The sequence below is a fragment of the Canis aureus genome, chromosome 10 (assembly GCF_053574225.1).
Source record: "Canis aureus isolate CA01 chromosome 10, VMU_Caureus_v.1.0, whole genome shotgun sequence".
Lineage (NCBI taxonomy): Eukaryota > Metazoa > Chordata > Mammalia > Carnivora > Canidae > Canis > Canis aureus.
The window spans coordinates 53987544-54008749 of NC_135620.1; the positions used below are offsets into that span (position 1 = coordinate 53987544).

Below are 21206 nucleotides of genomic sequence, written 5' to 3' on the forward strand. Positions count from 1 at the left end.
CCAGCCCGCCCGCCTCCGCCTGCGGGGAGCCCGCCCGCCGCCCGCCGCCCGCCGCCCGCCTGCCCGCCGGCGCCCAGGAGAGCCGCCGCCACCGCCCGGCCCAGGCCCAGGCCCAGGCCCTACGCAGAGCGAAGCGGAGCGGCGTCTACCCGGGCCCTGCAAGCCGGCGCGGCGGGGGCGGGCCCAAGATCTTCCGCGGATCTTCCATTCTCCAGGGCGGGAGCGGGAGCCCCGGCGTCCGGGATCGGGCTGGGCGCACGCCCATGGCAAGCGCGGCCTGCCCGGGCCCCGGGGACCCTGCCATGTGAGGCAGGCCCGGGCTGGGGGCCCGGCCATGGCCGGGGAACGGCCCCCACTGCGGGGCCCTGGGCCAGGGCCCGGAGAGGCGCCGGGGGAGGGGCCCCCGGGGCCGGGGGGCACGGGTGGAGGCCCTGGCCGGGGCCGCCCCTCCTCCTACCGGGCTCTCCGCAGCGCCGTGTCCAGCCTGGCGCGCGTGGACGATTTCCACTGCGCCGAAAAGATCGGGGCCGGCTTCTTCTCTGAGGTCTATAAGGTAGGATCAGCAGAGAGGGCAGAGGGGCGGGACCGAGCCTTAGACGGGAGGCTGGAACTAGGGGACCCAGACCCGGACACCCCGCGCGACCTGGCGGATCTGCCGTCCCCAGGTTAGGCACCGACAGTCAGGGCAAGTCATGGTGCTGAAAATGAACAGACTCCCCAGTAACCGAGGAAACACGCTACGGGAGGTGCAGCTGATGAACCGGCTCCGACACCCCAACATCCTAAGGTGAGCGGCCCCGGCCGCTTGCTGAGAAGCTTGCTGGGAGAAGAGGAAAGATCCCGCGGGAAAAGCGGGAACTGTAGAGGGGCCTGGACTCTTAACAGTCTACCCTTCTATCTTCCCCATCCCCTTCCAGGTTCATGGGGGTCTGTGTGCACCAGGGGCAGCTGCACGCTCTTACAGAGGTGAGGATGGGCCCGGAAGGAGGGGACCACCACCACCACCACCACCACCACCCCCGCCACCACCTAGGGGGGAGAGAGTCAGGGCCAAGTGCATCTACAGAGGAATAATGAGAGGCAGCAGGACCTCCTCCCATGAGAGGCTTCCCTGAACTTCCCTTTGGGCTAACCACAAATAAAATGCCTCAGTTGGTTACATTCTCTATGTGTGCTCTAACAGTGCTGTCCAACAGAACTTTCCACAGTGATGAAAATGTTCTACAGCTGCATGTGGCAGTAGAAATATGACTAGTGTGGCTGAGGAACTAAATGTTTAATTTTATTTAAACTTAATAATTTAAACAGTTGTTCATGTCTTGGACAGGACAGCCCTAGAAGATGAGTGGGGAGGGACCTTAGAGCACAGACTCACCCTTCTGACCTTTGCGATCCTCCTGAGTGTCCCCTGACTTACAAGTGGGAGACCTAGAGTACAGACGGAAATCTTGACACTCATTCTTCATCTCCTTCTATGCCCCAGTATATGAATGGGGGGACCCTGGAACAGCTGCTCAGCTCCCCGGAACCTCTATCCTGGCCTGTCAGGCTCCGCCTGGCTCTGGACATTGCCCGTGGCCTGCGGTACCTGCATGCCAAAGGTGTATTCCACCGAGACCTAACATCCAAGGTAGGCTGGCCAGGTGAATAGAGGCATGAAAGGGATTTGAGACTGTTACACTATAACTGGCCCCCTGATGTTGGAATGTGGATAGTAGACAAGTTACGATGTTGGAGTAACAAGGCACTGGAGAATGGGGACTGGGGGGGAGGGGGCTCTGAGGGGCTAAGCATGCTATGTTTGAAGTGATAATATTGAAAGATTGGGGTACACTGGAGAACTGGGAGGTCAGAGAGAGTTGAGGTTACTCTGGAGTGATAGGGCTTTAGGGTATATATACTAGGAGATCAGAGAACAGAAGGTGATGGGTATGTGGGGATGCTATGTGTATGTCAGAACTGTCTGATACGACGGGAAGACCGAGGCTTCACGGCTGTTGTGGGTGACTTCGGGCTGGCTGAAAAGATTCCTGTGTATAGGTGAGGTGAATGCTCCTGTGCCCCCCCAAAAAAAACTTTCTAGAAGGTCCCTATCTAAGTGAAGCCCCCAGAGACAGTTCCTTTGGAGTGGGGAGGGGGCTGACCTCATCCCCTTTTGTTTAGGGGGGGGGGTGTCTGAGTGGGATGTTTCTGATCACTCTGCCCCTACCCCTGCAGGGAAGGGGCAAGAAAGGAGCCATTGGCTGTGGTAGGTTCTCCATACTGGATGGCTCCAGAGGTGTTGCGGGGTGAGCTGTATGATGAGAAGGTAAGACATCAAGCCTTCAGATTCCAAGGCCTTCCAGGGACCCTTGAGATACTTTTATAAGGCCCCATCCCAAGTTCTTTAACAGCCATACTGAATATTTAGGAGACCCCCAAACCCCCCCGCTCAGCCCCTCATAGGCACCTCTCCAACACATGAAACCAGCAAGACTTCCCCCAAATTCTGGCATATTCTGACAAAATCCTGACATGAAAACTATCAGTTCCTCCCAATGACATTCTCTCCTCTTCCCAGGCCGATGTCTTTGCATTTGGGATTGTCCTCTGTGAGCTCATCGCGAGAGTACCTGCAGACCCGGATTACCTGCCCCGAACTGAGGTGAATGATGTCTCCAGGTTTGAAAAGGAGGCACGCCAGACTGGGCAGCTCTTAACCAAGGAGGGTTCCCTGGAGGTTGAGGTCCTGATTGGGGGTCAGAAGGAGAACCCAAGGGAGGCAGACTTGAAGGCTCCGCCTCTCTGTTCCTGCAGGACTTTGGCCTGGACGTGCCTGCTTTCCGGACCCTGGTGGGGGATGACTGCCCGCTACCCTTCCTGCTCCTGGCCATCCATTGCTGCAGTGTAAGAGCCTCACTCTCTTTCTGCCCACCACCCCCATCCGTCAGTTGGCAAGGCTTTCCTGCTCCAGGTGGTGGGAGGAAAATGTAGAGACCTTCTTTTGGAGGAGCATTGAATGAAGCTATCCCTGTTTCCACCCATCAGATGGAACCTAGCACTCGTGCTCCCTTCACCGAGATCACCCAGCACCTGGAATGGATCCTGGAGCAGCTGCCTGAGCCAGCCCCTGTCCCCAGGGCTCCCCTGACACACAATCAGAGTAAGTGAGCATGACCCTGACCCAACTGAATTCCTTTTGCCTCTCTTCCTTAGAATTCAAGGAATTAAGACTACGTGTATTTGAGTTGAGAAGTGGGAGTGGTGAAAGGATATCTCAAATAAGACATTTTCAAATTCTAGAGCCAAGGGAGGGAAGAAGGAAAGAAGAGGTAAGGGAGGGCTAGAGGTGACATCCCCCCCTCTCCCCGTCCAGAGTACCCAGTGGGACTCCCTCTTATAAGCTCTAGTCCCACCAACCTCCTGGTGAATAATGAGGCCTCAAGGAGCTACAATGAATGCTGAGAACAGTAACCACAAACTTCTCTGTTTACAGGGTCTGTTTCAAGAGGGGGTCCCTCAGCCACACTTCCTAGGCCAGACCCCCGGCTTTCCCGAAGCCGGTCAGACCTCTTCCTGCCCCCATCACCAGAATCACCCCCCAACTGGGGGGACAATCTGACTCGAGTCAACCCCTTCTCACTCCGGGAAGACCTCAGGGGAGGCAAGATCAAGCTGTTGGACACACCCAGCAAGCCAGTTGCCCCCCTGCCCCTTGTACCGCCATCACCACTGCCCTCCATGCAGCTGCCCTCAGTGACCGCTCCAGAGACCCTGGTCCAGCCTGGGACACCTGCCCGTCGCTGCCGCTCACTACCATCATCCCCTGAGCTTCCCCGACGTATGGAGACAGCACTGCCAGGTCCTGGCCCTCCCACTGTGGGCCCCTCGGCTGAAGAAAGAATGGAGTGTGAGGGCAGTAGCCCTGAGCCAGAACCCCCAGGACCGGCTCCCCAGCTGCCCCTGGCCGTGGCCACAGACAACTTCATCAGCACTTGTTCCTCGGCCTCCCAGCCCTGGTCCCCTAGACCAGGACCTGCCCTTAACAACAACCCCCCAGCTGTGGTGGTCAGCTCCCCACAAGGCTGGGCTGGGGAGCCGTGGAACCGGGCCCAGCATAGCCTTCCCCGGGCAGCGGCCCTGGAGCGGACAGAGCCCTCGCCGCCCCCTTCAGCTCCCCGGGAGTCTGATGAGGGGCTGCCTTGCCCCGGCTGCTGTCTTGGCCCTTTCAGCTTTGGCTTCCTATCCATGTGCCCTCGCCCCACACCAGCTGTTGCCCGCTACCGCAACCTGAACTGTGAGGCGGGCAGTCTCCTCTGCCACCGAGGGCACCACGCCAAGCCTCCCACACCCGGTCTGCAGCTGCCTGGGGCGCGCTCTTAGCGGTGGGGCCTGTGGTCTCTGGCCTCCAACCTTGGCCTTCAGGATGCCCCGTGAGGACAGAGCACACACATTGGATGGTGCCAGCCCCAGATGGGCTGACCGCCTCCTCTCCCCACATAGAGGAACCTCAGCATGGACTCACGAGACAGAACATTTCCTCTCTGGCCCCTGGGCTTGCTCTCCCGTGGGCGATCACTGAACCAGACAAAGCATTGCTGACACATGAGACTAACACGTGCAAATTATTTAAAAATATTTCAATAAAACTGCCTGGCTGGCTCCGGGCTGCCCTTATCCACTCAGCCCATGCGCCCTCCTCCACCCTCCCTGCAAGTCCACAATGGGAAATTCCTCGGGAGGCCAAAATCTCTTCTGGAGACTTCTTCACCCAGTTCCCAAAGCACTCCAGTTTCTGGGATGGGATTTCAAGCAGACAGCAGGCTGGCTAGGAGTGTTGGGCATGGATCAGCCCTTGGCTGGGCACTGTCCAGGCAGAGTTGGGGGCATGCTGGAGGGAGATGATCTTAGGGTGTGCAGATGGCAGTCGGGTGAGGGCCACAGGCTCTTGTTGGCATAAGTACCTGTAAGAGTAAGGCGTCAGTGAGCTCAATGGTTGTTGCTAAGGACACATCCAGCTCATCCCACCTCCCTGGACAGCCACATTGGCAGCCTCCCAGTGGTTCTAAGCCTTCCCTGCCCAACCACCCCCCCCCCCGCCCCCGCCCCCACCAAACAGACCGAGATTCTGAAGGCGGTAGAGGTGACCAGCTCTCTTGGGCATAAATTTTACCCCTGCTCTGAGTCCGTTTCCCTGCCTGCTCCCCAACTCCAATGACTCAGTGGATCCCTCATGCTTACCCAACTCAGGTCAAAATGTGGTCCTCATCCGGATGCTTGAAAGCTGCCATCTCACAGATGCAGGGAAGAAGAGAAGTACAGACCTCCGGCAGCATTTTTGGCCGACTACTTTGTACCTTGTAACATCTTGAGACTTGACCATAATACCTAAAGGGTGGTGAGGTAGAACTGGGATAAGCTCTGCCCCCCCACCCAAGCCCACCCTCCCTTTTCTCCCCTTGCCCTGCGTTAAACACCATGAAGTCCTAACCCGCCTTGCCTGCCTAAGGCCTCATTTGAGTGTGGTTCAGGGACAGATGTCTACTCTAACCCAAAGAGGCTTTGGGCCTGGGGGAAGGAAAAATCACCTAAGATCTTAAAAATGGAAACTCCAGTTGGGGAATGTAGATGACTCCCCTGTCTCAGGGTCCCTGGAGTTGATCTTCAAAGTTGCCTCACTGCTCCCTACCTCACCTAAGGCAACTCTAGTCCCCCGAGAGGCCCTGACTGAGAAGGTGCCACCTCAGTTTGGGTAGCCTTGTCAATGGATGGGAAGTTAGAATGCCAGGGTTTATGAGCTATGAAGTCCTAGCTAAAGCCTCAGCTGCTTCAAGACAAAAATGATGTGGGTCCCAACCTAGTAACTTAAAAAAAAAAAAAAAGTACCTGAGACTGCCAGGTACTGGGGAGGGGACAGTGAATAAGACTGTCCTAAAGAGTTATTAAGTAAAGGAAAAGGATTAGTAGGTAATTACAATATTGATTTGCGAAAGAATTTTGGGGGTAGGACCTCCCAAAACTTTGGGAGCAGAAGGGGAATCTCATTGCTATGTCTTTATGAAGGAATTATGAGTTGAATATTCCCAGGAGTCCTAACAGACTTACCCAGAGCCTCTTTTATTGTCACCCTGCTGCCACTTCTTAAGAAAGCTGTGAACAACCCAAAATGAACCAGGCGGACTAATTTGTGTCAACATCTTCGACGCTCTGTTGCCGTATGCAATCTGAGGGGCGATTCAGAGAGACAAGAGGTATGTAGAGAATGATGAGGAATATTCCAGTGGATGGGGGACAGCATAGGATGGAGGGGATGTGGGCTGATGGACGAAAATGAACACTATAAGGAGGTCCCTGAGCTTTGACAAGAGGACTGTCTCTGTCTGACATGCATAACATCAGCTCATCGGTGACCTGTCCCTGCTGCCTTCAAGTGCCACCTTGCAGATGCAGGCTGGCCCTTCAGTTCACCTTGCTGCTGGGTAAGAATTTCTGCTAGTCTTTGAAGGGGAGTCCTTCTGTGGGCTGCTCTGATCATAAGGAGCCAATCCCTACAATCCAGCCCACCAGATATGGGATCTCTCTGCTTGAGAGGCCAAGAGAGTCAAAGAAGCTGTTAAACAGCCCTGTAGTGTTGACCAGAAAGCCAAGGTGAGAAACAGGTTAAAGTAAAGAAGGTTCATGAGCTTCAACTCTCGTGCCAACTCCAGTCAGTTGGTAGGGGCTGCCTGGAGCAGTGTGCTGAGAAGCTGCACAGAAAAGGGACGCATGCAATGCCATTCCTGACTCAATGGCATGTACCCCTTTACTTCACAGTACCCACTACAGTCTGCCAGTAAGGGTATGCTTACCGGATGAGAATAAAGAGAACTTTCACTGAATTCGGCCAGGTCAGAGGACAGGGATTTACAGTGATTTCGGCTCTCCTCCCAACTTCTCTCCGTATATGAGATGTAAAAGCAACTCCTCTCATTCAGTATCCATCCCATGGGACAGCAGTTGTCTACAAACCAGAGAGAATGTGACAGCACAGCCCAGACCCGAAGGGAGATCTCTCTGTTTGGGAGGAGACTGACGACCCTGCAATCTGGTCGCTAACAGTGCCCACCTTGGTCTAATCCCAGCATCTTCACTCATTCCTAGCCCTTCGTCTTTGCGGATCTGTATTGGGCCTCCCCTGGTAATCCCATTCCTATGCAGATTTAGTAAAAGTCTTTAATATTCACAACAGCACTCCTTAACAACAGTCTGAGGGGTTTATCTTAATAGGGTGGTGATACTATTCTCAATTTCTGAATGATTGCAGTCCCCTCACCCCCTACACTTTGGCTGGCTTCACCTGGGCCGCCCCATAAGTGTTCATCAGCCTCTTATTCATCTCAGGAGCTCCTTACAGCATTCCTCACTGCATATTCGAAACTTGCCCACACCCTCCAAGTTGCCAGCCACCTCCTTCCCCCTCTCTCCACTCTTCCACAAGTAATAACTTTGGTTCTTGTACTGCTGAAATCGTCAGACACTTGATGTGAACTCTCTCCATTTCCCTCCCTTCCACCTCAAAATCCAACTCTTCTCTGTTCCTGATTATCTCTAAGCAATAAACATCCCTCTTACCCTCATAGCCCATACCCCAATCTGAGCTCCTCATCCCAACCCACATCTCTCATTGCTTTGTTCCATGAGTCCTACCTGTGTCACTCAAAGATCCTTCCTTCCCCAGCTCCCTCTCTTCTATCTACATTTTCTCATGTCCTCGCCCAGCTACCCTCTTGAGTTTCTGTCCTATGGCAACTAAAAAGAATACAAAGTCAGTGTGGCCAAATGAAAGAGGGTGAAGGGTAAGTGGCATGCTGAAAGATAGGCAGGGATCTTGGAAGCCAGGCCAAGGATTTTCTTATTTTCATATTACCAGGAAGAGTAAGTCAATGTTGGGTTTTACATAGAGGAATTTTGTTATTGGCTATATTCCAAGTGTTTGGGCACAGTGCTGGACATATATAGTGTGCATTCCATAACTTTTGATGTGATTAATTAACTGGAATGACATGATCAGATTTTCGTTTTGAAAGGACTGCCCTGGCTGCCACATGAAAAGTGGATGGGGGGATCCCTGGGTGGCGCAGCGGTTTGGCGCCTGCCTTTGGCCCAGGGCGCGATCCTGGAGACCCGGGATCGAATCCCACGTCAGGCTCCCCGTGCATGGAGCCTGCTTCTCCTTCTGCCTGTGTCTCTGCCTCTCTCTCTCTCTCTCTCTCTGTGACTATCATAAATTAAAAAAAAAAAAAGAGATTTAAAAAGAAAAGTGGATGGGGACGGCAGGGGTGAGGATGGGGGTGGAGAGGGATGTTTAGGAGAAATGATGCAGCAAGTTGTTGCCTTTATCCTTGCAAAAGATGAGGGTGAGCAAAAATGTGAATGGACATATAGATTCGGTGGTGAAAAATGGAGGGAATTTTTCTGACAGAGTAAGGCACCTGCTGAAAGTGACAGAGAGGATGGTAGGGTAAGGAGCCATCATAGAGAGCAAGCCAAGCACTGCACAGCTTCTGAGCAGCACTGAGCAACTGGCTGAGGTTGAGGCTAGCGTTTTGGCGGCACCAAGCAAATGCTTGCACAATGTGGAACACTTGGGTGCAGGCCTGGGCAAGGTGGGCAGTTCATCCAGAGCTGAGATTGCCAGTCTGTGCACCAGGACAACAGAAAAAATGAGTGGTTGAAGTGGTTGAAGTGATGGGTCCCAGAAGCCAAGATGGGTGGAGAGAAGTGACAGCTGATGCAAAGCAAAGAAATGGGAGATGTGGGTTGGAGGCCTCACTAAGGTTAAAGAAGGTGGGGAAAGCCTGGAGGAGGCAGCTGCAGTCAGCGTGGAGGTCTGAAACCAGCCTTCGAGCAGAAGAGCAGTTCAGGATGCTGAGGGAATGGGGGCAGCGATGCCTGTGACTGAGGGTCAATGATAAGGTTAAAGAAGGTGGGGAAAGCCTGGAGGAGGCAGCTGCAGTCAGCGTGGAGGTCTGAAACCAGCCTTCGAGCAGAAGAGCAGTTCAGGATGCTGAGGGAATGGGGGCAGCGATGCCTGTGACTGAGGGTCAATGAGAATGAGAAGGCTAAAGACATGAGAGCTGGGTGTCTGCACATCATCTCACCGTCTTAAGCCTTGGGGGAGTATCCCAATGCCCCCTGAGCTAGACAGAGCCTAACCTGGACCATAGGTAGCCAGTCCACAAACATTCCAGTCACCTAGGGCCCGGTTCCCTGCCTCAAACCTCAGCCTGCTTCTTGCCCAGCCTCTCCCCTTTTATGCGGCCTCCTCCCTCATCCCCCCCCCCCCACACACACACATACTGCCTGGGCTCCTGCCTTCAAAATAGATGAACTCTCCACCCCAGCTCCCTACCCCACATTACCCCCACCCACCTCATCCTGAGTGCTACCCACGCTTGAGAGCTTTAGCTACCTTGCCCCACCACCAGCCTGCACTTCATCAATCAGTAATTTTTAACCCCTGGGGAATCTCAGATGTAGCGAGAAATAATTAAAGCTACAGACCCTCTTTTTAGAAAAATGTGTAAACAACCAATTTCACAACCCAATTCAGGGGCTTCTCAGATCTTTGACACTGATATCAAGCCATGGGAGACCTGAGTTTGGTGCTTTGGACAGTGTGATCTGCATTGTTGGCTGCCACCCTCCTCCCTCCTGCAGGATCTGCCTTAGAGTTAGGTGAGTCACCCTAAATCTGGAATGCACCTTGATCCTCCTCTCTGTTGGCCACCACTCTCATTTGCTATCCCTTTCCTCAACAACCCAATGGCTCCCTGCCAGATAGACCCCTGCCAGGAGTGTCTCTTCACTTCAATCCATCCCTCACAGCAGACCCTCCCATCTCTCCTCTCCCGGAGCAGATACCTGATAAGGGGCATCTGAATAAGAGCTTCAGTGTGTCCCGAAAGCTGCTCAGCCTCTGCTCCAAGGTCTTCCTTTGCTCCTCCTCACTTTGCAAGGCCTCCTTTGTCTTCTCCCTCTCAGACTGGCAGGCCTGTAACTGCTCTTGGGTGGCCTGGCAAACCCTCTGTTCCTCCTGTAGTGCTTCCTGACTCTGGGCTAGTTCCCTCCTGGACCCCTGTAGATCCTCTTCCCTCTTCCCCAACTGGGTTATCTTCAGGTGGAGCTGCTGCCTTAGGCTGCTGTTAGTGGTTTCCAGAACCCTGTTGGTCTGCTGGAGCTGCTGAGAAACCTGCAGATCTGTTCGGCCATAATGAGAGATTTGAAGAACATCTTCTTCAGCTATGCCCTGGTACCCTGACTCTTCAGCGTCAGTCCTTTTTCTGCTTCTTTTTTTTTTTTTAAAGATTTATTTATTTATTTATTCATGATAGACACAGAGATTGAGAGAGAGGCAGAGACACAGGAGGAGGGAGAAGCAGGCTCCACGCCGGGAGCCCGAGGCAGGACTCGATCCCAGGACTCCAGGATCGCGCCCTGGGCCAAAGGCAGGCGCCAAACCGCTGAGTAACCCAGGGATCCCCGTTTTTCTGCTTCTTGCAAATTTTTGCATAACAGGCTGAAATGTAAGATCTGACTGCCTAAAGCTTAAGGAGGTACTGGGTTAGGTAAGGACAATTTAGGAAGACATGGCACTCTAAAACAGACCTGGCTGGAAACCAGACAAAAAGCTAAGCATGTAGTGGTAGTGACTGGGCCCTGCCCAGAGGAAGGGCAGCTGTTGGGGAGAGTAGGGGAGAATATTGCTCAGGGTACATGGGCAGTGGGGGACAGTCATACTCACAGTGCACTCCCAGGCAGATGGTGGCCACCCCCAACAGCAGGCAGGTGAGGAGCAGGCCAAGAAAGAGGTACTGCATACAGGCTGCACGGCCTTAGGGAGACAGTGGGATGAAGGGCAGAGAGCCCCAGGAAAGTTTGTAGGCTGCGGGGCTGGGTGAGTGGGGATATTCACGGGAAAGAGTATCCCTCAGAGGACTGGTGCTGGTATGGTGGGGTTCGTCGGGTGGTGAGTTTCCGCAGGTAGCGGAAGAAGGTGTTCCAGAATAAGGGCTGGAATCGTTACTGGTAAGGATTGAGGAGCGATACCTGGTGGGATGGGAACAAATCCCAGACGGGGACAGAGGACAGGGGGTATGTGCACGGGGACACCGTAAAGGGGGAGGAGGGAAGATCTGGGTCAACCTGGGGGAATGATACACACGGGTATGGGGGTGAAGGGGCGGGGAGGGGGCCTCGGGGCTGCCCGCCGCGCCCAGAGCGCTGCTCCCCGAGCTCACTCCCGGGAGCCGACCCGCGCACCGCCGGGCCCGGCACCGGCCCAGGCCAGCCCCCCCGCCGCGCGACCCTCGCCGCCCCCCTGCGCTGCCCCGCCCTGCCCCACCCTGCAGCCGGGGGCGCGCGCCGGCGGGGAGGGCCCGCGACTCACCCGCGAGGAGCCGCCCGGCAGCCGGTGACGTCACGGAGCCCCAGGACGCAGTTGGCTGCTCTGCCTGGAGCCCTGCGGACCCGCGGCGACTCGAGTTCGAAGTCGGGAAGCCCCGGGAAATTCCCCTTCTTCCCACCAGCTCCCCCTCTCCCCTTCCCCGGCGCCCCCCCCCCCCCGCCCCGTCCCCAGTCCGGTCCCGGACGCCTTCGGCGACGTCTGTGATGCTCGGGGACACCCTTAGCACTCTCCGGAGTCCCGCATCTCCCCCAGGACTCCTGTCTCTCCTGGGTCTTACTGCATCCGCTCTCCCGGGACCCCCTCCTTTCCCTCCTGGGTCTCCCCTTAGGTTTCTTTCAGCACTGCCCGCATCCGCGTTTCCCAACCGTCTCCCCAGAAGTGCTCTCATCCCTCTCCCCTACCCTTTCTCTGTCCCATGACTTCCCGTTTCCCATCCGAATTCATCTCCCCACAGGGGCTGCCCCAATCTCTCCCCGCAGCCCCTGTCACCCCTTTGGGATCTCCACCTTGGCCCTGGGCTCTTTATTCTTCCCTGGCTCCCATTTATCCACGGGTCATTCTTCTCTCTCCTAAGCACCCCCTCCTTTCCCAGGGATATTGTGCCGCCCCCCCACCCCCCACCCCAAGGATACTGGACTCCCAGCTCAAGACACAGACACACGCTCACACAGCCCGCCCGGTCACACACACATTCTCTGGGCTCTCCGTACCTGCTTTGTCTCCTACTCCAGAAGAAGCCAAACTCAAGGGCCCACCTGAGACTGAGGACACTTGTACATTCTCATAGGTAAGCTCCTCATCCTCATCAGTCCCTGGGTCTGAAGAGAGAAATGGTGGAGGTGAGGGTGGGGTCATGAGGGAGCCTGGGGATGCGGAATCAAGGAGATGCCTTGCCCACCCTTACCCTGTCCTAACTGGCTGGAGATGCTCTTCTTCAGGGGAGCCTTCACGAACCGCAGGTCTGCATAGGTGATGGCCTCAGCCATTGCCCTGAGCAACCCGGCTCCCACCCGTCTACCCTTTCTTCCACCAGCCCCAGAGCTTCCCACTCTCCCCTCTGTCCCTTCACACTCGGAGGCTCTGTCTTCCTTCTGTGACTGCACAGCTTAGTGCTTTACCCTCTGACTTCCAGTTGCAAAAGAGGAAGATGTCAGCAAGTGTCAGACACAGATGGGTTCAATGAAGCATATGGCATCCTTGAGCCTCTGCCAGAGGGACAGGGGATGGGAAACTGAAGTCCAGAACATGGGGTTGCAGCATGGAGGTGTCACTGGATCACTATTCAGGCCCATCCCTGTGTCCTGCCTGTGCTCCCCCTTCATGCACCCCAGACCCGCTTTGGCAGCGCTGGGCTCTAAATACTTGTCCTCCTGGTCATCTACCCTGATTTGCCCTATGCTGCTCTGTCCATGGGCTTATCTATGTGTTGTCAGAGCTCTTTGGTGCCTGACTAAACCCAGAGGATCTCCCCAGTCATTGCTGCAGAGTGGAGCTCCAGCCTCCACATCATATTGGAGGGGTCCTAGTGTGGAGCCCTTGCTCCTCATCATCCTGGGGTTCCCAGCAGGTATGGGTTCCCAGAAAGGGGCCCTCGATTTGGTGGAGCTCATTTCCCTATCAGTTTGGAGGCTGGTGGGCGGGGGAGACCCTCCCACTCCTGCTGTTGTCCTGCAGAGCTGCTAAGGATCTCACACATAGGGAGGCTCTCACTCCAAAGCCCTTCCTGAGAATGTGGCAGGCCTTTGGAGGATGCAGAGGAGCTAGGACCACACAGTTTCTCTTCTACAAACTCCCCTAGATTCCCTCTTCACAGCCTTTCCCTGGCCTTGTCCACCCTTGTTCCCTACCCATCACACCGTTGGCCAGTCAGTCCCTTCCTCATCCCATCCTACCCCATGCTGGACTCAGGGCATCCTGTGTCCCAACATCTGAGCTAGATGCAGTGAGCTGAGTCCAGGAGGCACAGGCTTGGGGATAGGCCCGGGCTGGGGGTAAGGATGAGGGACAGCCCCTAGCTCATGCACCTTTGGAAAAGCCTGCAGCACTGACCCCTTATGCACCCTTGTGGGGACCCGGGGGGCAGGTGAACAAAGGAGTTGGGTGGGGATGAGAGGGCAGCAGCTGCTTAGACAGAATGGAGGCAAGGAAACAATAGGGCTGGGTGCTGAGCACACAGACACTGGATTTGAGGCTTTGATATTTTCTTGGTCTGGATTTGGTTGTTTTCTTTTTTTTACTTTCCTAGTAAAGTTCTTTCCTTATAAAGCCTTAACATTGTGCCCTTACACCCAGCCCCGAGGGCAAAGGGGGTATTTGTGGGAGAAGAGTCAGGGCTAGGAGGCCCTCGTGGCTGGTGAAGGCCTGGCTGACAGAAGGGAGGAGGAGGGAGGACTGTTGAGCAGTGGTTCAGAGGTGCTCCCTAACATTCTCTTACCAAGCTATGACTCCAGAAGGGCTTGCTTCCACCGGTGGAAAGAGGCTGAGACAAGACATGATACGTAGGTGGGAAAAAACCCCCTTGCTGTGGGTGGCATCTGCCCCCGCAGAACCTCTTCACACATTGCACCTGTGGAGAGGAAGAAGGAAGGAGAAAGAGGTCCTCACCACATGCTAGCAGCTGTGGTGTAGGACTAGTGGTGTGTAGAGGGGTGCCATCAGGGCCCCGTGGGGCTCCTGAGAGCTCTGCTCGACAGCACCACCCAGCCTTCCCAGAAAAAGGATCTAGTGCAGTAGAAAAGTACAGTTGTCACCTGAGAATAGGCAGGTGTACATGTGTGTGAGTGTGCACGTGTGAGCATGCATCTTTGGATTTGGCCATCTGTGGAGGTGTGTGTGTGTGAGGTGAGAATCTATGGCAAGACCTGCTGGGAGGATGAAGCTCAGAGAATTCTGGGGGCTGAAGGGTGCCCATGATGGCTGTTATCTTTTTCCATGGCAAGGAATGATGAGCCGTTTGTAGAAAAGTCTTAAAAGGCCATGGGGACAGATGATAGATGTATTTATTTTCTCAGGCTCACCATTTCCTAAGGTGACCCTGCAGCTGTTAACCGTCCTTGCTTAATTAAAGTTTCCAACAACCGGGTCCCCTCCCCCAGTCATCCTATCAGGGCTTCCTCCAGAGAACAGACCATGGTGCGTGTTGGTGGCTCCCTGGGGGCCTCAGGGGCCTGTGAGACTGAGTGGGAGCCTATAGAGCAGCTGGGGGCAGGGGTGCAGGGTCAGTCAGGGTACTTGGAGTGGGGTACGGGGGCCAGGGCAGCACCTATGTAGATCTGTTGCAGGAGTATTTGCAGAAATTCAGTAAACTGTAGATAATGCCCTTGTTTTCAAAACCAATACACAAGTGAACATGGCCTGGATAGCAGATAAAATGCCAAACCAAGTTTTCAGTATGTGCTCAAAAACAGTAAATAAAACCAAAAGAAAAAAAAAAGAATCAATGGATATGCTGGCTAAATGGGCCCTTGGAAAGGCTTTAGAAGGTAGGGCATCCAAATGCAACCTGAGTGAGTTAGACTGCATTTCCACAATGGCATGGGTGCATTAAGAAGACCTGGCCTGTGTCTCCTTCCTCCTTAGCTCTTTTGGTGATGGTTACACATGCCCTATGACACTCTGCTTTCCTTTCCAGTGCCTTCTTTTCTGAATAGGATGTGAGAGCGGGATCCTTCTTCCCCATGTGTGTCACATGCGGTCTTTGCAAAATTGACATTCACATTACCTTTCAAGACTGGACATCACGAAGGACGCCTGTAACTTAGGCTGGGCCTCACCTGCCCAAATGTCAGGAGAGCCTGCTGGCTTTTTAGAGCCAAGGGGCCAGTGCTGTGCATTTCAGCTTTTCTGTAACCATTAGAGCATGTGAGCATCTACAGGACAGACACCAAAACCCACACCTTGCTCTCTCTTGGCCTCTGCGCTGTGTATTATTACAGGGCTCTGGGTTGGAAAAGTAGACAAGAGGAGAGAGCCCAGCTATGAGGGCACTAGAAAAGAATTTGCTGTGTGGAAAGGGGCTCATCTGTAAAAACTTTGGTGAAATCCAGCTCACATCTAAAAGTAAAAGAAGTCTCCTGAGACCCTGAAAGTCAGGTTATATCCATCTCCGTAACTTTAATCCACCGGTGCCAGGAGGCTCTAATCCATAGACAGATCATGGCAGGCAGGATAATGGCCTCTCCTAAATGTTCACACTTGAATCCCTAGAACCCGTGGATATGTTCTTTTACTTGACAAAAATGTGAATGTGGCTAAGGACTTATTGCATTTGGTAAAACGTCCAAGAGGTATTGAATAATAAGAATAATAGCAAGCATCTCTGTCTAAATGTTTATTTTAATGGAAGTGGTTTTAGTATTTCACCATTGAGGACAATATTTGCTGTTAGGTTTTAGTAAAAAGTCTTTATTATATTCCAGCAGTTTTCCTCTTTTTCATTTTTACTTAGAATTTTTATTAGGAATTGTATTAAATTTTGCTGGCTCTAAATATTAAATATGGGAGCTTTTCTTCTTTTCCTGTAGTTTTGACTAGATTAAATGGCATAGAAATTATCATTATTTAAGAATAAATAAAACTTGGGTGTCTGGGTGGTTGGTTTAGTTAAGCATCTGACTTTAGCTCAGATCATAATCTCAGGGTCCTGGGATTGAGCCCCATTTCAGACTCCCTGCTCAGTGAGGAGTCTGCTTCTCTCTCTCCCTCTGCCCCTTCCCCCTGCTTGTTCTCTCTCTTTCTCTTTTTCTCTCTTTCAAAAAAAAGTAAGAATAGATAAATCTTAGTTCTGGTCCCCTTTGAATGCAGTCTTTCCAAAAATAGGTCTATAATCACCTTCTTATTCTAATCTTTTCTAAGGTAGGTTGAGCTATTCAAGCTTTCTTCTTTCTCTTGGGCCAGTTTTGGTCATTTACAATTTTCTTGAAATGTATCCATTTCCTCTAAATATTCTTTTCTTTTTTAAAGATTTTATTTATTTATTCATGAGAGACATAGAGAGAGAGGCAGAGACATAGGCAGAGGGAGAAGCAGGCTCTATGCAGGGAGCCCGATGTGGGACTTGATCCCCAGACCCTGGAATCACGTCCTAGGCCCAAGGCAAATGCTCAACCACTGAGCCATCCAGGCGTCCCGCATCCCTCCTCTAAATTTTCAAGTTAGTTGATGAGAAATTTTAAGTTGCACATTTATATACTTTTTTTAATGTTTTGTTTCTCAGAACTAATCTTGCCTTTTTTTTTTTTAATCTTGCCTTTTTTACTCTTTTTTTCTCTGTGCTTATAAGAGATTTGTCTACTTTATTAGCCCTTTTATTTTTAAAATTTTAAAAAGATTTTACTTGGGGGATCCCTGGGTGGCGCAGCGGTTTGGCGCCTGCCTTTGACCCAGGGCACGATCCTGGAGACCCGGGACCGAGTCCCGCGTCGGGCTCCCGGCGCATGGAGCCTGCTTCTCCCTCTGCATATGTCTCTGCCTCTCTCTCTCTGTGTGACTATCATAAATAAATAAAAATTTAAAAAAAAGATTTTACTTATTTATTTGAGAGTGAGCACTAGCGGGGCAGCGGCAGAGAGAGTAGCAGAGGAAGGAGAAGCAGGTTCCCTGCCATGCAGGGTTCAATCCCAATCCCAGGTGCTGCGCTTGATCCCAGGACCCTGAGATCATGACCCAAGCTGAAGGCAGATTCTTAACCCACTGAGCCACACAGGTGCCCAGGTGCCCCTTTATTAGCCCTTTTAAAGAACTTTTTAAAATTTATGCTTTTTAGTATAAACAAAACAAAAAGTTTGTTCTCCATTTCATTCATGTCAGCTTTTAATATTTCCTGATTAATTTTGGTTTCTTACTCTTTTTATAATTTATTGAACTAAATACTCCCCTTATTCTCTCTCTCTCTCTCTCTCTTTAAGCTTGCTATCTTATAGCATTTCAGAGATACAGGGTAATTAAGAGGGTATCCAGTCTTACACTATTTTTTCATTCAGTGTTTACATTTTGTAAATACTATAACGTTGTTCTCTTTTATTTTTTTTTTGTTGTTCTCTTTTAAAACCAGCTTTATAATATTGTAATTTACATGCAATAAATTTTATAAATTTTAAGTGTACAATCCTATGAGTTTTGATAAATGTATTCAGTCACATAACCACTACCACAATCAAGATACAGAAGATTCCCATCACCCCGAAAGTTCCCTTCTAACCCTTTGCAAGCAATCTTCACACCACTTCTAGCCGGCAACTTAAATTCCCCTCGTCGGATACTAGTATTACAGAAAGAAGTGGCTTCCTGTTGATCTCTCTGGTACTCCTTTCCCATATCTTTATTTTGAATCTTTCTTGACCACTTTGCTTTAAGTATATTTCTTCTAAGTAGTATTGACCAGAATTTGATTTATAACAAAGTCACAGAGTCTTTTAATGGAATAATTCAGTCCACTCATATTTTTTTTAAGATTTTATTTATTCTTGAGAGACAAAGAGAGAGGCAGAGACATAAACAGAGGGAGAAGCAGGCTCCTCATTGGAAGCCCAATGTGGGACTCGATCCCTGGACCTGGGATCACACCCTGAGCCAAAGGCAGACGCTCAACCGCTGAGCCACCCAGGCGTCCCCACTCATATTTATTATAGTAAGTGATGTATTTGATTTATTTCCATCTTACTTGTTTTTAAATGTGTAAACATTGTTGTGAACTCTTCTTTTCTTTACCTTTGCTGGATTGAATGAATAGCCATTCATCCCATTTTCTCCTTGTTAATTTGGAGTTTGTCATTCTATTAATAGTTGCCATCCCTTGTCCTGTTCTCTTAAATAGATGCATATGATTGTTCTAGAACTATTTCCATCATACTCTACTTATCTTCTACTTCCTCCCCACCATCTAAGATATGGCCTTTAGATTACTTTCACTACCTCTCTCCTCCTCCTCCTCCACCTCCTTCTCCTCCTCCTCCTCCTCCCCCCTCAGATCTTCAGATCTTGGAACACTCACTTTCCCTCACTGCCTGATTTCAGAGTTCTACTGAGATAACTTAGCCCTTATTAGAATTTCCCTCACATATTCCTTTTGTTTCAAGAGTATTTAGCATTTATGTGACATGTATAAATATATAGAAATATAGATATAAATATATAGATCATGGTTCGTTACACTTCACTGTTTTCTTTCCTCTTCCCTTGAGCTTCCCCTATCTTGAAGTCTGTTCTAATTCATTTGTTGTTTCGTTAAGAGTCTCTTCTTCAAATAATTTCTCACATGAGACAATGAGTGATTTTTGTAAATTTTCACCTTTCTTTCCCCCTTTGTTAGGTCCTGGTTGCAGGCCTTTTCTTTCATTACCTAATGTTCAGTTTTGCTGTCTCAACTGACTTCGAGGGTTGCAAATAAGAACAACTCTCCTTTTTGTCTGGAAATGTGTAACATGCCCCCTATCCTTAGAGTTCAGGAATTTTAACCAAGTATAGGGCTAAGTCTTTTTTCAGCTCAGGGACATCTCATGTTATTATTTAATTATAATATCTCCTCTCCTATTGCTTTTCTCCTGGAACTCCTCAAATTTGCCAGCTAAATCTCCTGAGTCTGTTTCAGTCTCCCGTCTTTCACCACATAATTTGCATCTCCATATCTTTGTTACATGTTTTGAGATATTTCATCTGTTTAATTTTCTGGACCTCTTGTGGGGTTTCAGCATTGACCATCCTTTTTTTTGCTTGATGTATGTAAATTTTTAGTTCTGATATCACAGTTTCTAGTTCAGGGAAATCTTTTGTGTTTGACCTTCACACATTACCTCCCCCAGGCTCTCATTCACTCAGAGATGCATTTGTTTCCTCCAGCAGGTCTGTCCGCCCTCTGATTTGTCTGCGTTTTCCTGGCCTTGAAGGCTGAGAAGGCTGAGAAATTCAATCCACCTGCTAGTGTTTTAGAGAGCTGGAGAGACTCAGCAGAGCCATTGATTGTTCCTGGGAAGCCGGCGGTTTCTGGGACCTGCTGCCTTCCTGAAGGTCCTTTTTCTTGGCTCTGAGGCTGTTCTCCAGACACTTGTCTGCAGGAAATTCTCTCTGCCAGGAACTTACCACAGCCCATTTAAAGTTTGTCCTCTATAGCTGGGAGTTGTCAGAGGGGTTGTAGAAGGGAGAGTTTCATTAGGCTTCTTTTTTTTATTTAAGATTTTATTTTATTTTTAATTTAATTTAATTTTATTTTATTTTATTTTAAGATTTTATTTACTCATGAGAGACACAGACAGAGGGAGAAGCAGGCTCCTCACAGGGAGCCCGATGTGGGACTCAATCCCTGGACTCAGGATCATGCCCTGAGCCGAAGGGAGACGCTCGAACGCTAAGCCATCCAGGCGTCCCTTACTAGGCTTTCCATATACCCAGACTCCCCTTGCTCTAAGTAGTCTCAATATTATTGACAGACACAGCGATAATCACCAGAAGATTTAAAAACAGAAGACAGTAGGTGCCTCTGGGAACTACAAGTGGAAGTAGGAATGGGGTGGAGAGATAGCCTTTTACTTTTTCCCCCCATACTAGGATTTCTCAACCTCAGCACCTTTAACTTTTGGGGGCAGAAACTCTCTATGGTGAGTGGCTGCTGGCCTGTGTGTTGTAGGACGTTCAGCAGCATCCCTGGCCACTACCCACTATACATCAATAGCACACACTCCCCAGCTGTGACAACCAAGCATGTCTCTGCACATTGCCAAATGTTTCCTGGAAGGCAAAGTCACTTCTGGTGGAGAACCACTATTGTATAGCTTTCAGTTCTATTTAATTTTTTTAAACATATGCTCACACTATTCCTATAATTAAACATTTAACTGAGGTCATGAGACAGAGAAGAAAATATGAAGCAGTTGTGAGGAAACAGAAACCAGAAGTTGAGACTTTACAGTAGAGGAGAAGGAAGCAAATTAGCAAAGTAGGAAAAAATTGGGAATAAATAAACAGAAAACCTGTCAGAGAGTCATAGGACGGGAGGAGCAGGAATGGGGAGACCCACATACTCCTGTTACCAAGGTCCCCAGCAATGTTGTGATTGTAGATCCCAAATTCAGCAAGAGTCTGCAGAGGCCCAGTCGTACCATAGCCACTGTTTGGGTGATCCCTATTCCATTTGGCTTCCTACCTGCCCCAGGTGTCCTAACAATAAACATCCCTTCACTTAAGCAAGGCTAAATAAGTGTATTCCTTACAAACAAAGCCCCATAGACTTGGTGTCCAATGATGAGAGGGGCTCTCCACTGTTTGCTGCCAGTAATATATTCACTTCTTAGCATCACACTTTAAGAAAGACTCTGCTCAAGAAAAACAGTGGGAACAATGAGTAGGCTGCAAATAAGGTCTGTAAAAGGAACTCCAGAAAGCTTTTCCCTGGAAGGGGGAAAAAAAGACTTAGGCCATCTATCAGGGCTGTCATGTACAGGAGGGAAAAGGGTAATTATATGATTGTAGCTCAGAGGCAGAACTGATGACAAAAGTAACGGGGAGGGAGATTTTGGCTCCAAATTTAAAAAGCTCTCTCTCAAAAAAAAAAAAAAAAAAAAAAAACTCTCTCAAAAAGAAAGATTGGAAATGAGCGCTTGCTAAAGTAGTGAGCTGCCTATTCCTGGAAATGTTCAAGAAGAAGATCGTAGGGTGGCTCCTCCAGTGGATATAAGTTTGGGCCAGATCTTTCCGCCTCCTCCCAGCTATAGAATTCTAGAAATGTAAAAGCCTGGCTAGAGGCACACACCAAGCAGGAACACTGTACAAATGGCATAATAGTGCATTT

The 21206-nt window shown here is 50.7% G+C and overlaps 2 protein-coding genes and 1 long non-coding RNA gene across 3 annotated transcripts; 2 read left to right on the forward strand and 1 right to left on the reverse strand.

The window, feature by feature from the left end:
- Positions 1-88: 88 nt before the first annotated feature.
- On the forward strand, positions 89-4656 carry TESK1 (testis associated actin remodelling kinase 1). Its single transcript, XM_077912443.1, has 10 exons — positions 89-553; positions 666-787; positions 918-966; positions 1484-1630; positions 1958-2040; positions 2218-2308; positions 2561-2644; positions 2797-2886; positions 3028-3142; positions 3476-4656. The coding sequence occupies exons 1-10, from the start codon at positions 335-337 to the stop codon at positions 4360-4362; spliced, it is 1887 nt and encodes a 628-aa protein (XP_077768569.1). The 5' UTR covers positions 89-334; the 3' UTR covers positions 4363-4656.
- CD72 (CD72 molecule) lies at positions 4592-12561 on the reverse strand. The gene is made up of 9 exons (XM_077912450.1): positions 12330-12561; positions 12136-12243; positions 11408-11479; positions 10763-10852; positions 9883-10218; positions 6828-6979; positions 6085-6203; positions 5221-5367; positions 4592-4943 (listed from the first exon to the last, which is right to left on the reverse strand). Exons 1-8 carry the CDS (start codon positions 12409-12411, stop codon positions 5226-5228), a joined length of 1101 nt encoding a protein of 366 aa, XP_077768576.1. The 5' UTR covers positions 12412-12561; the 3' UTR covers positions 4592-4943; positions 5221-5225.
- On the forward strand, positions 11595-21002 carry LOC144322426 (uncharacterized). The gene is made up of 2 exons (XR_013388094.1): positions 11595-12212; positions 19265-21002. It is a non-coding gene; the product is annotated as an uncharacterized LOC144322426 (long non-coding RNA).
- The last annotated feature ends 204 nt before the right edge of the window (positions 21003-21206 follow it).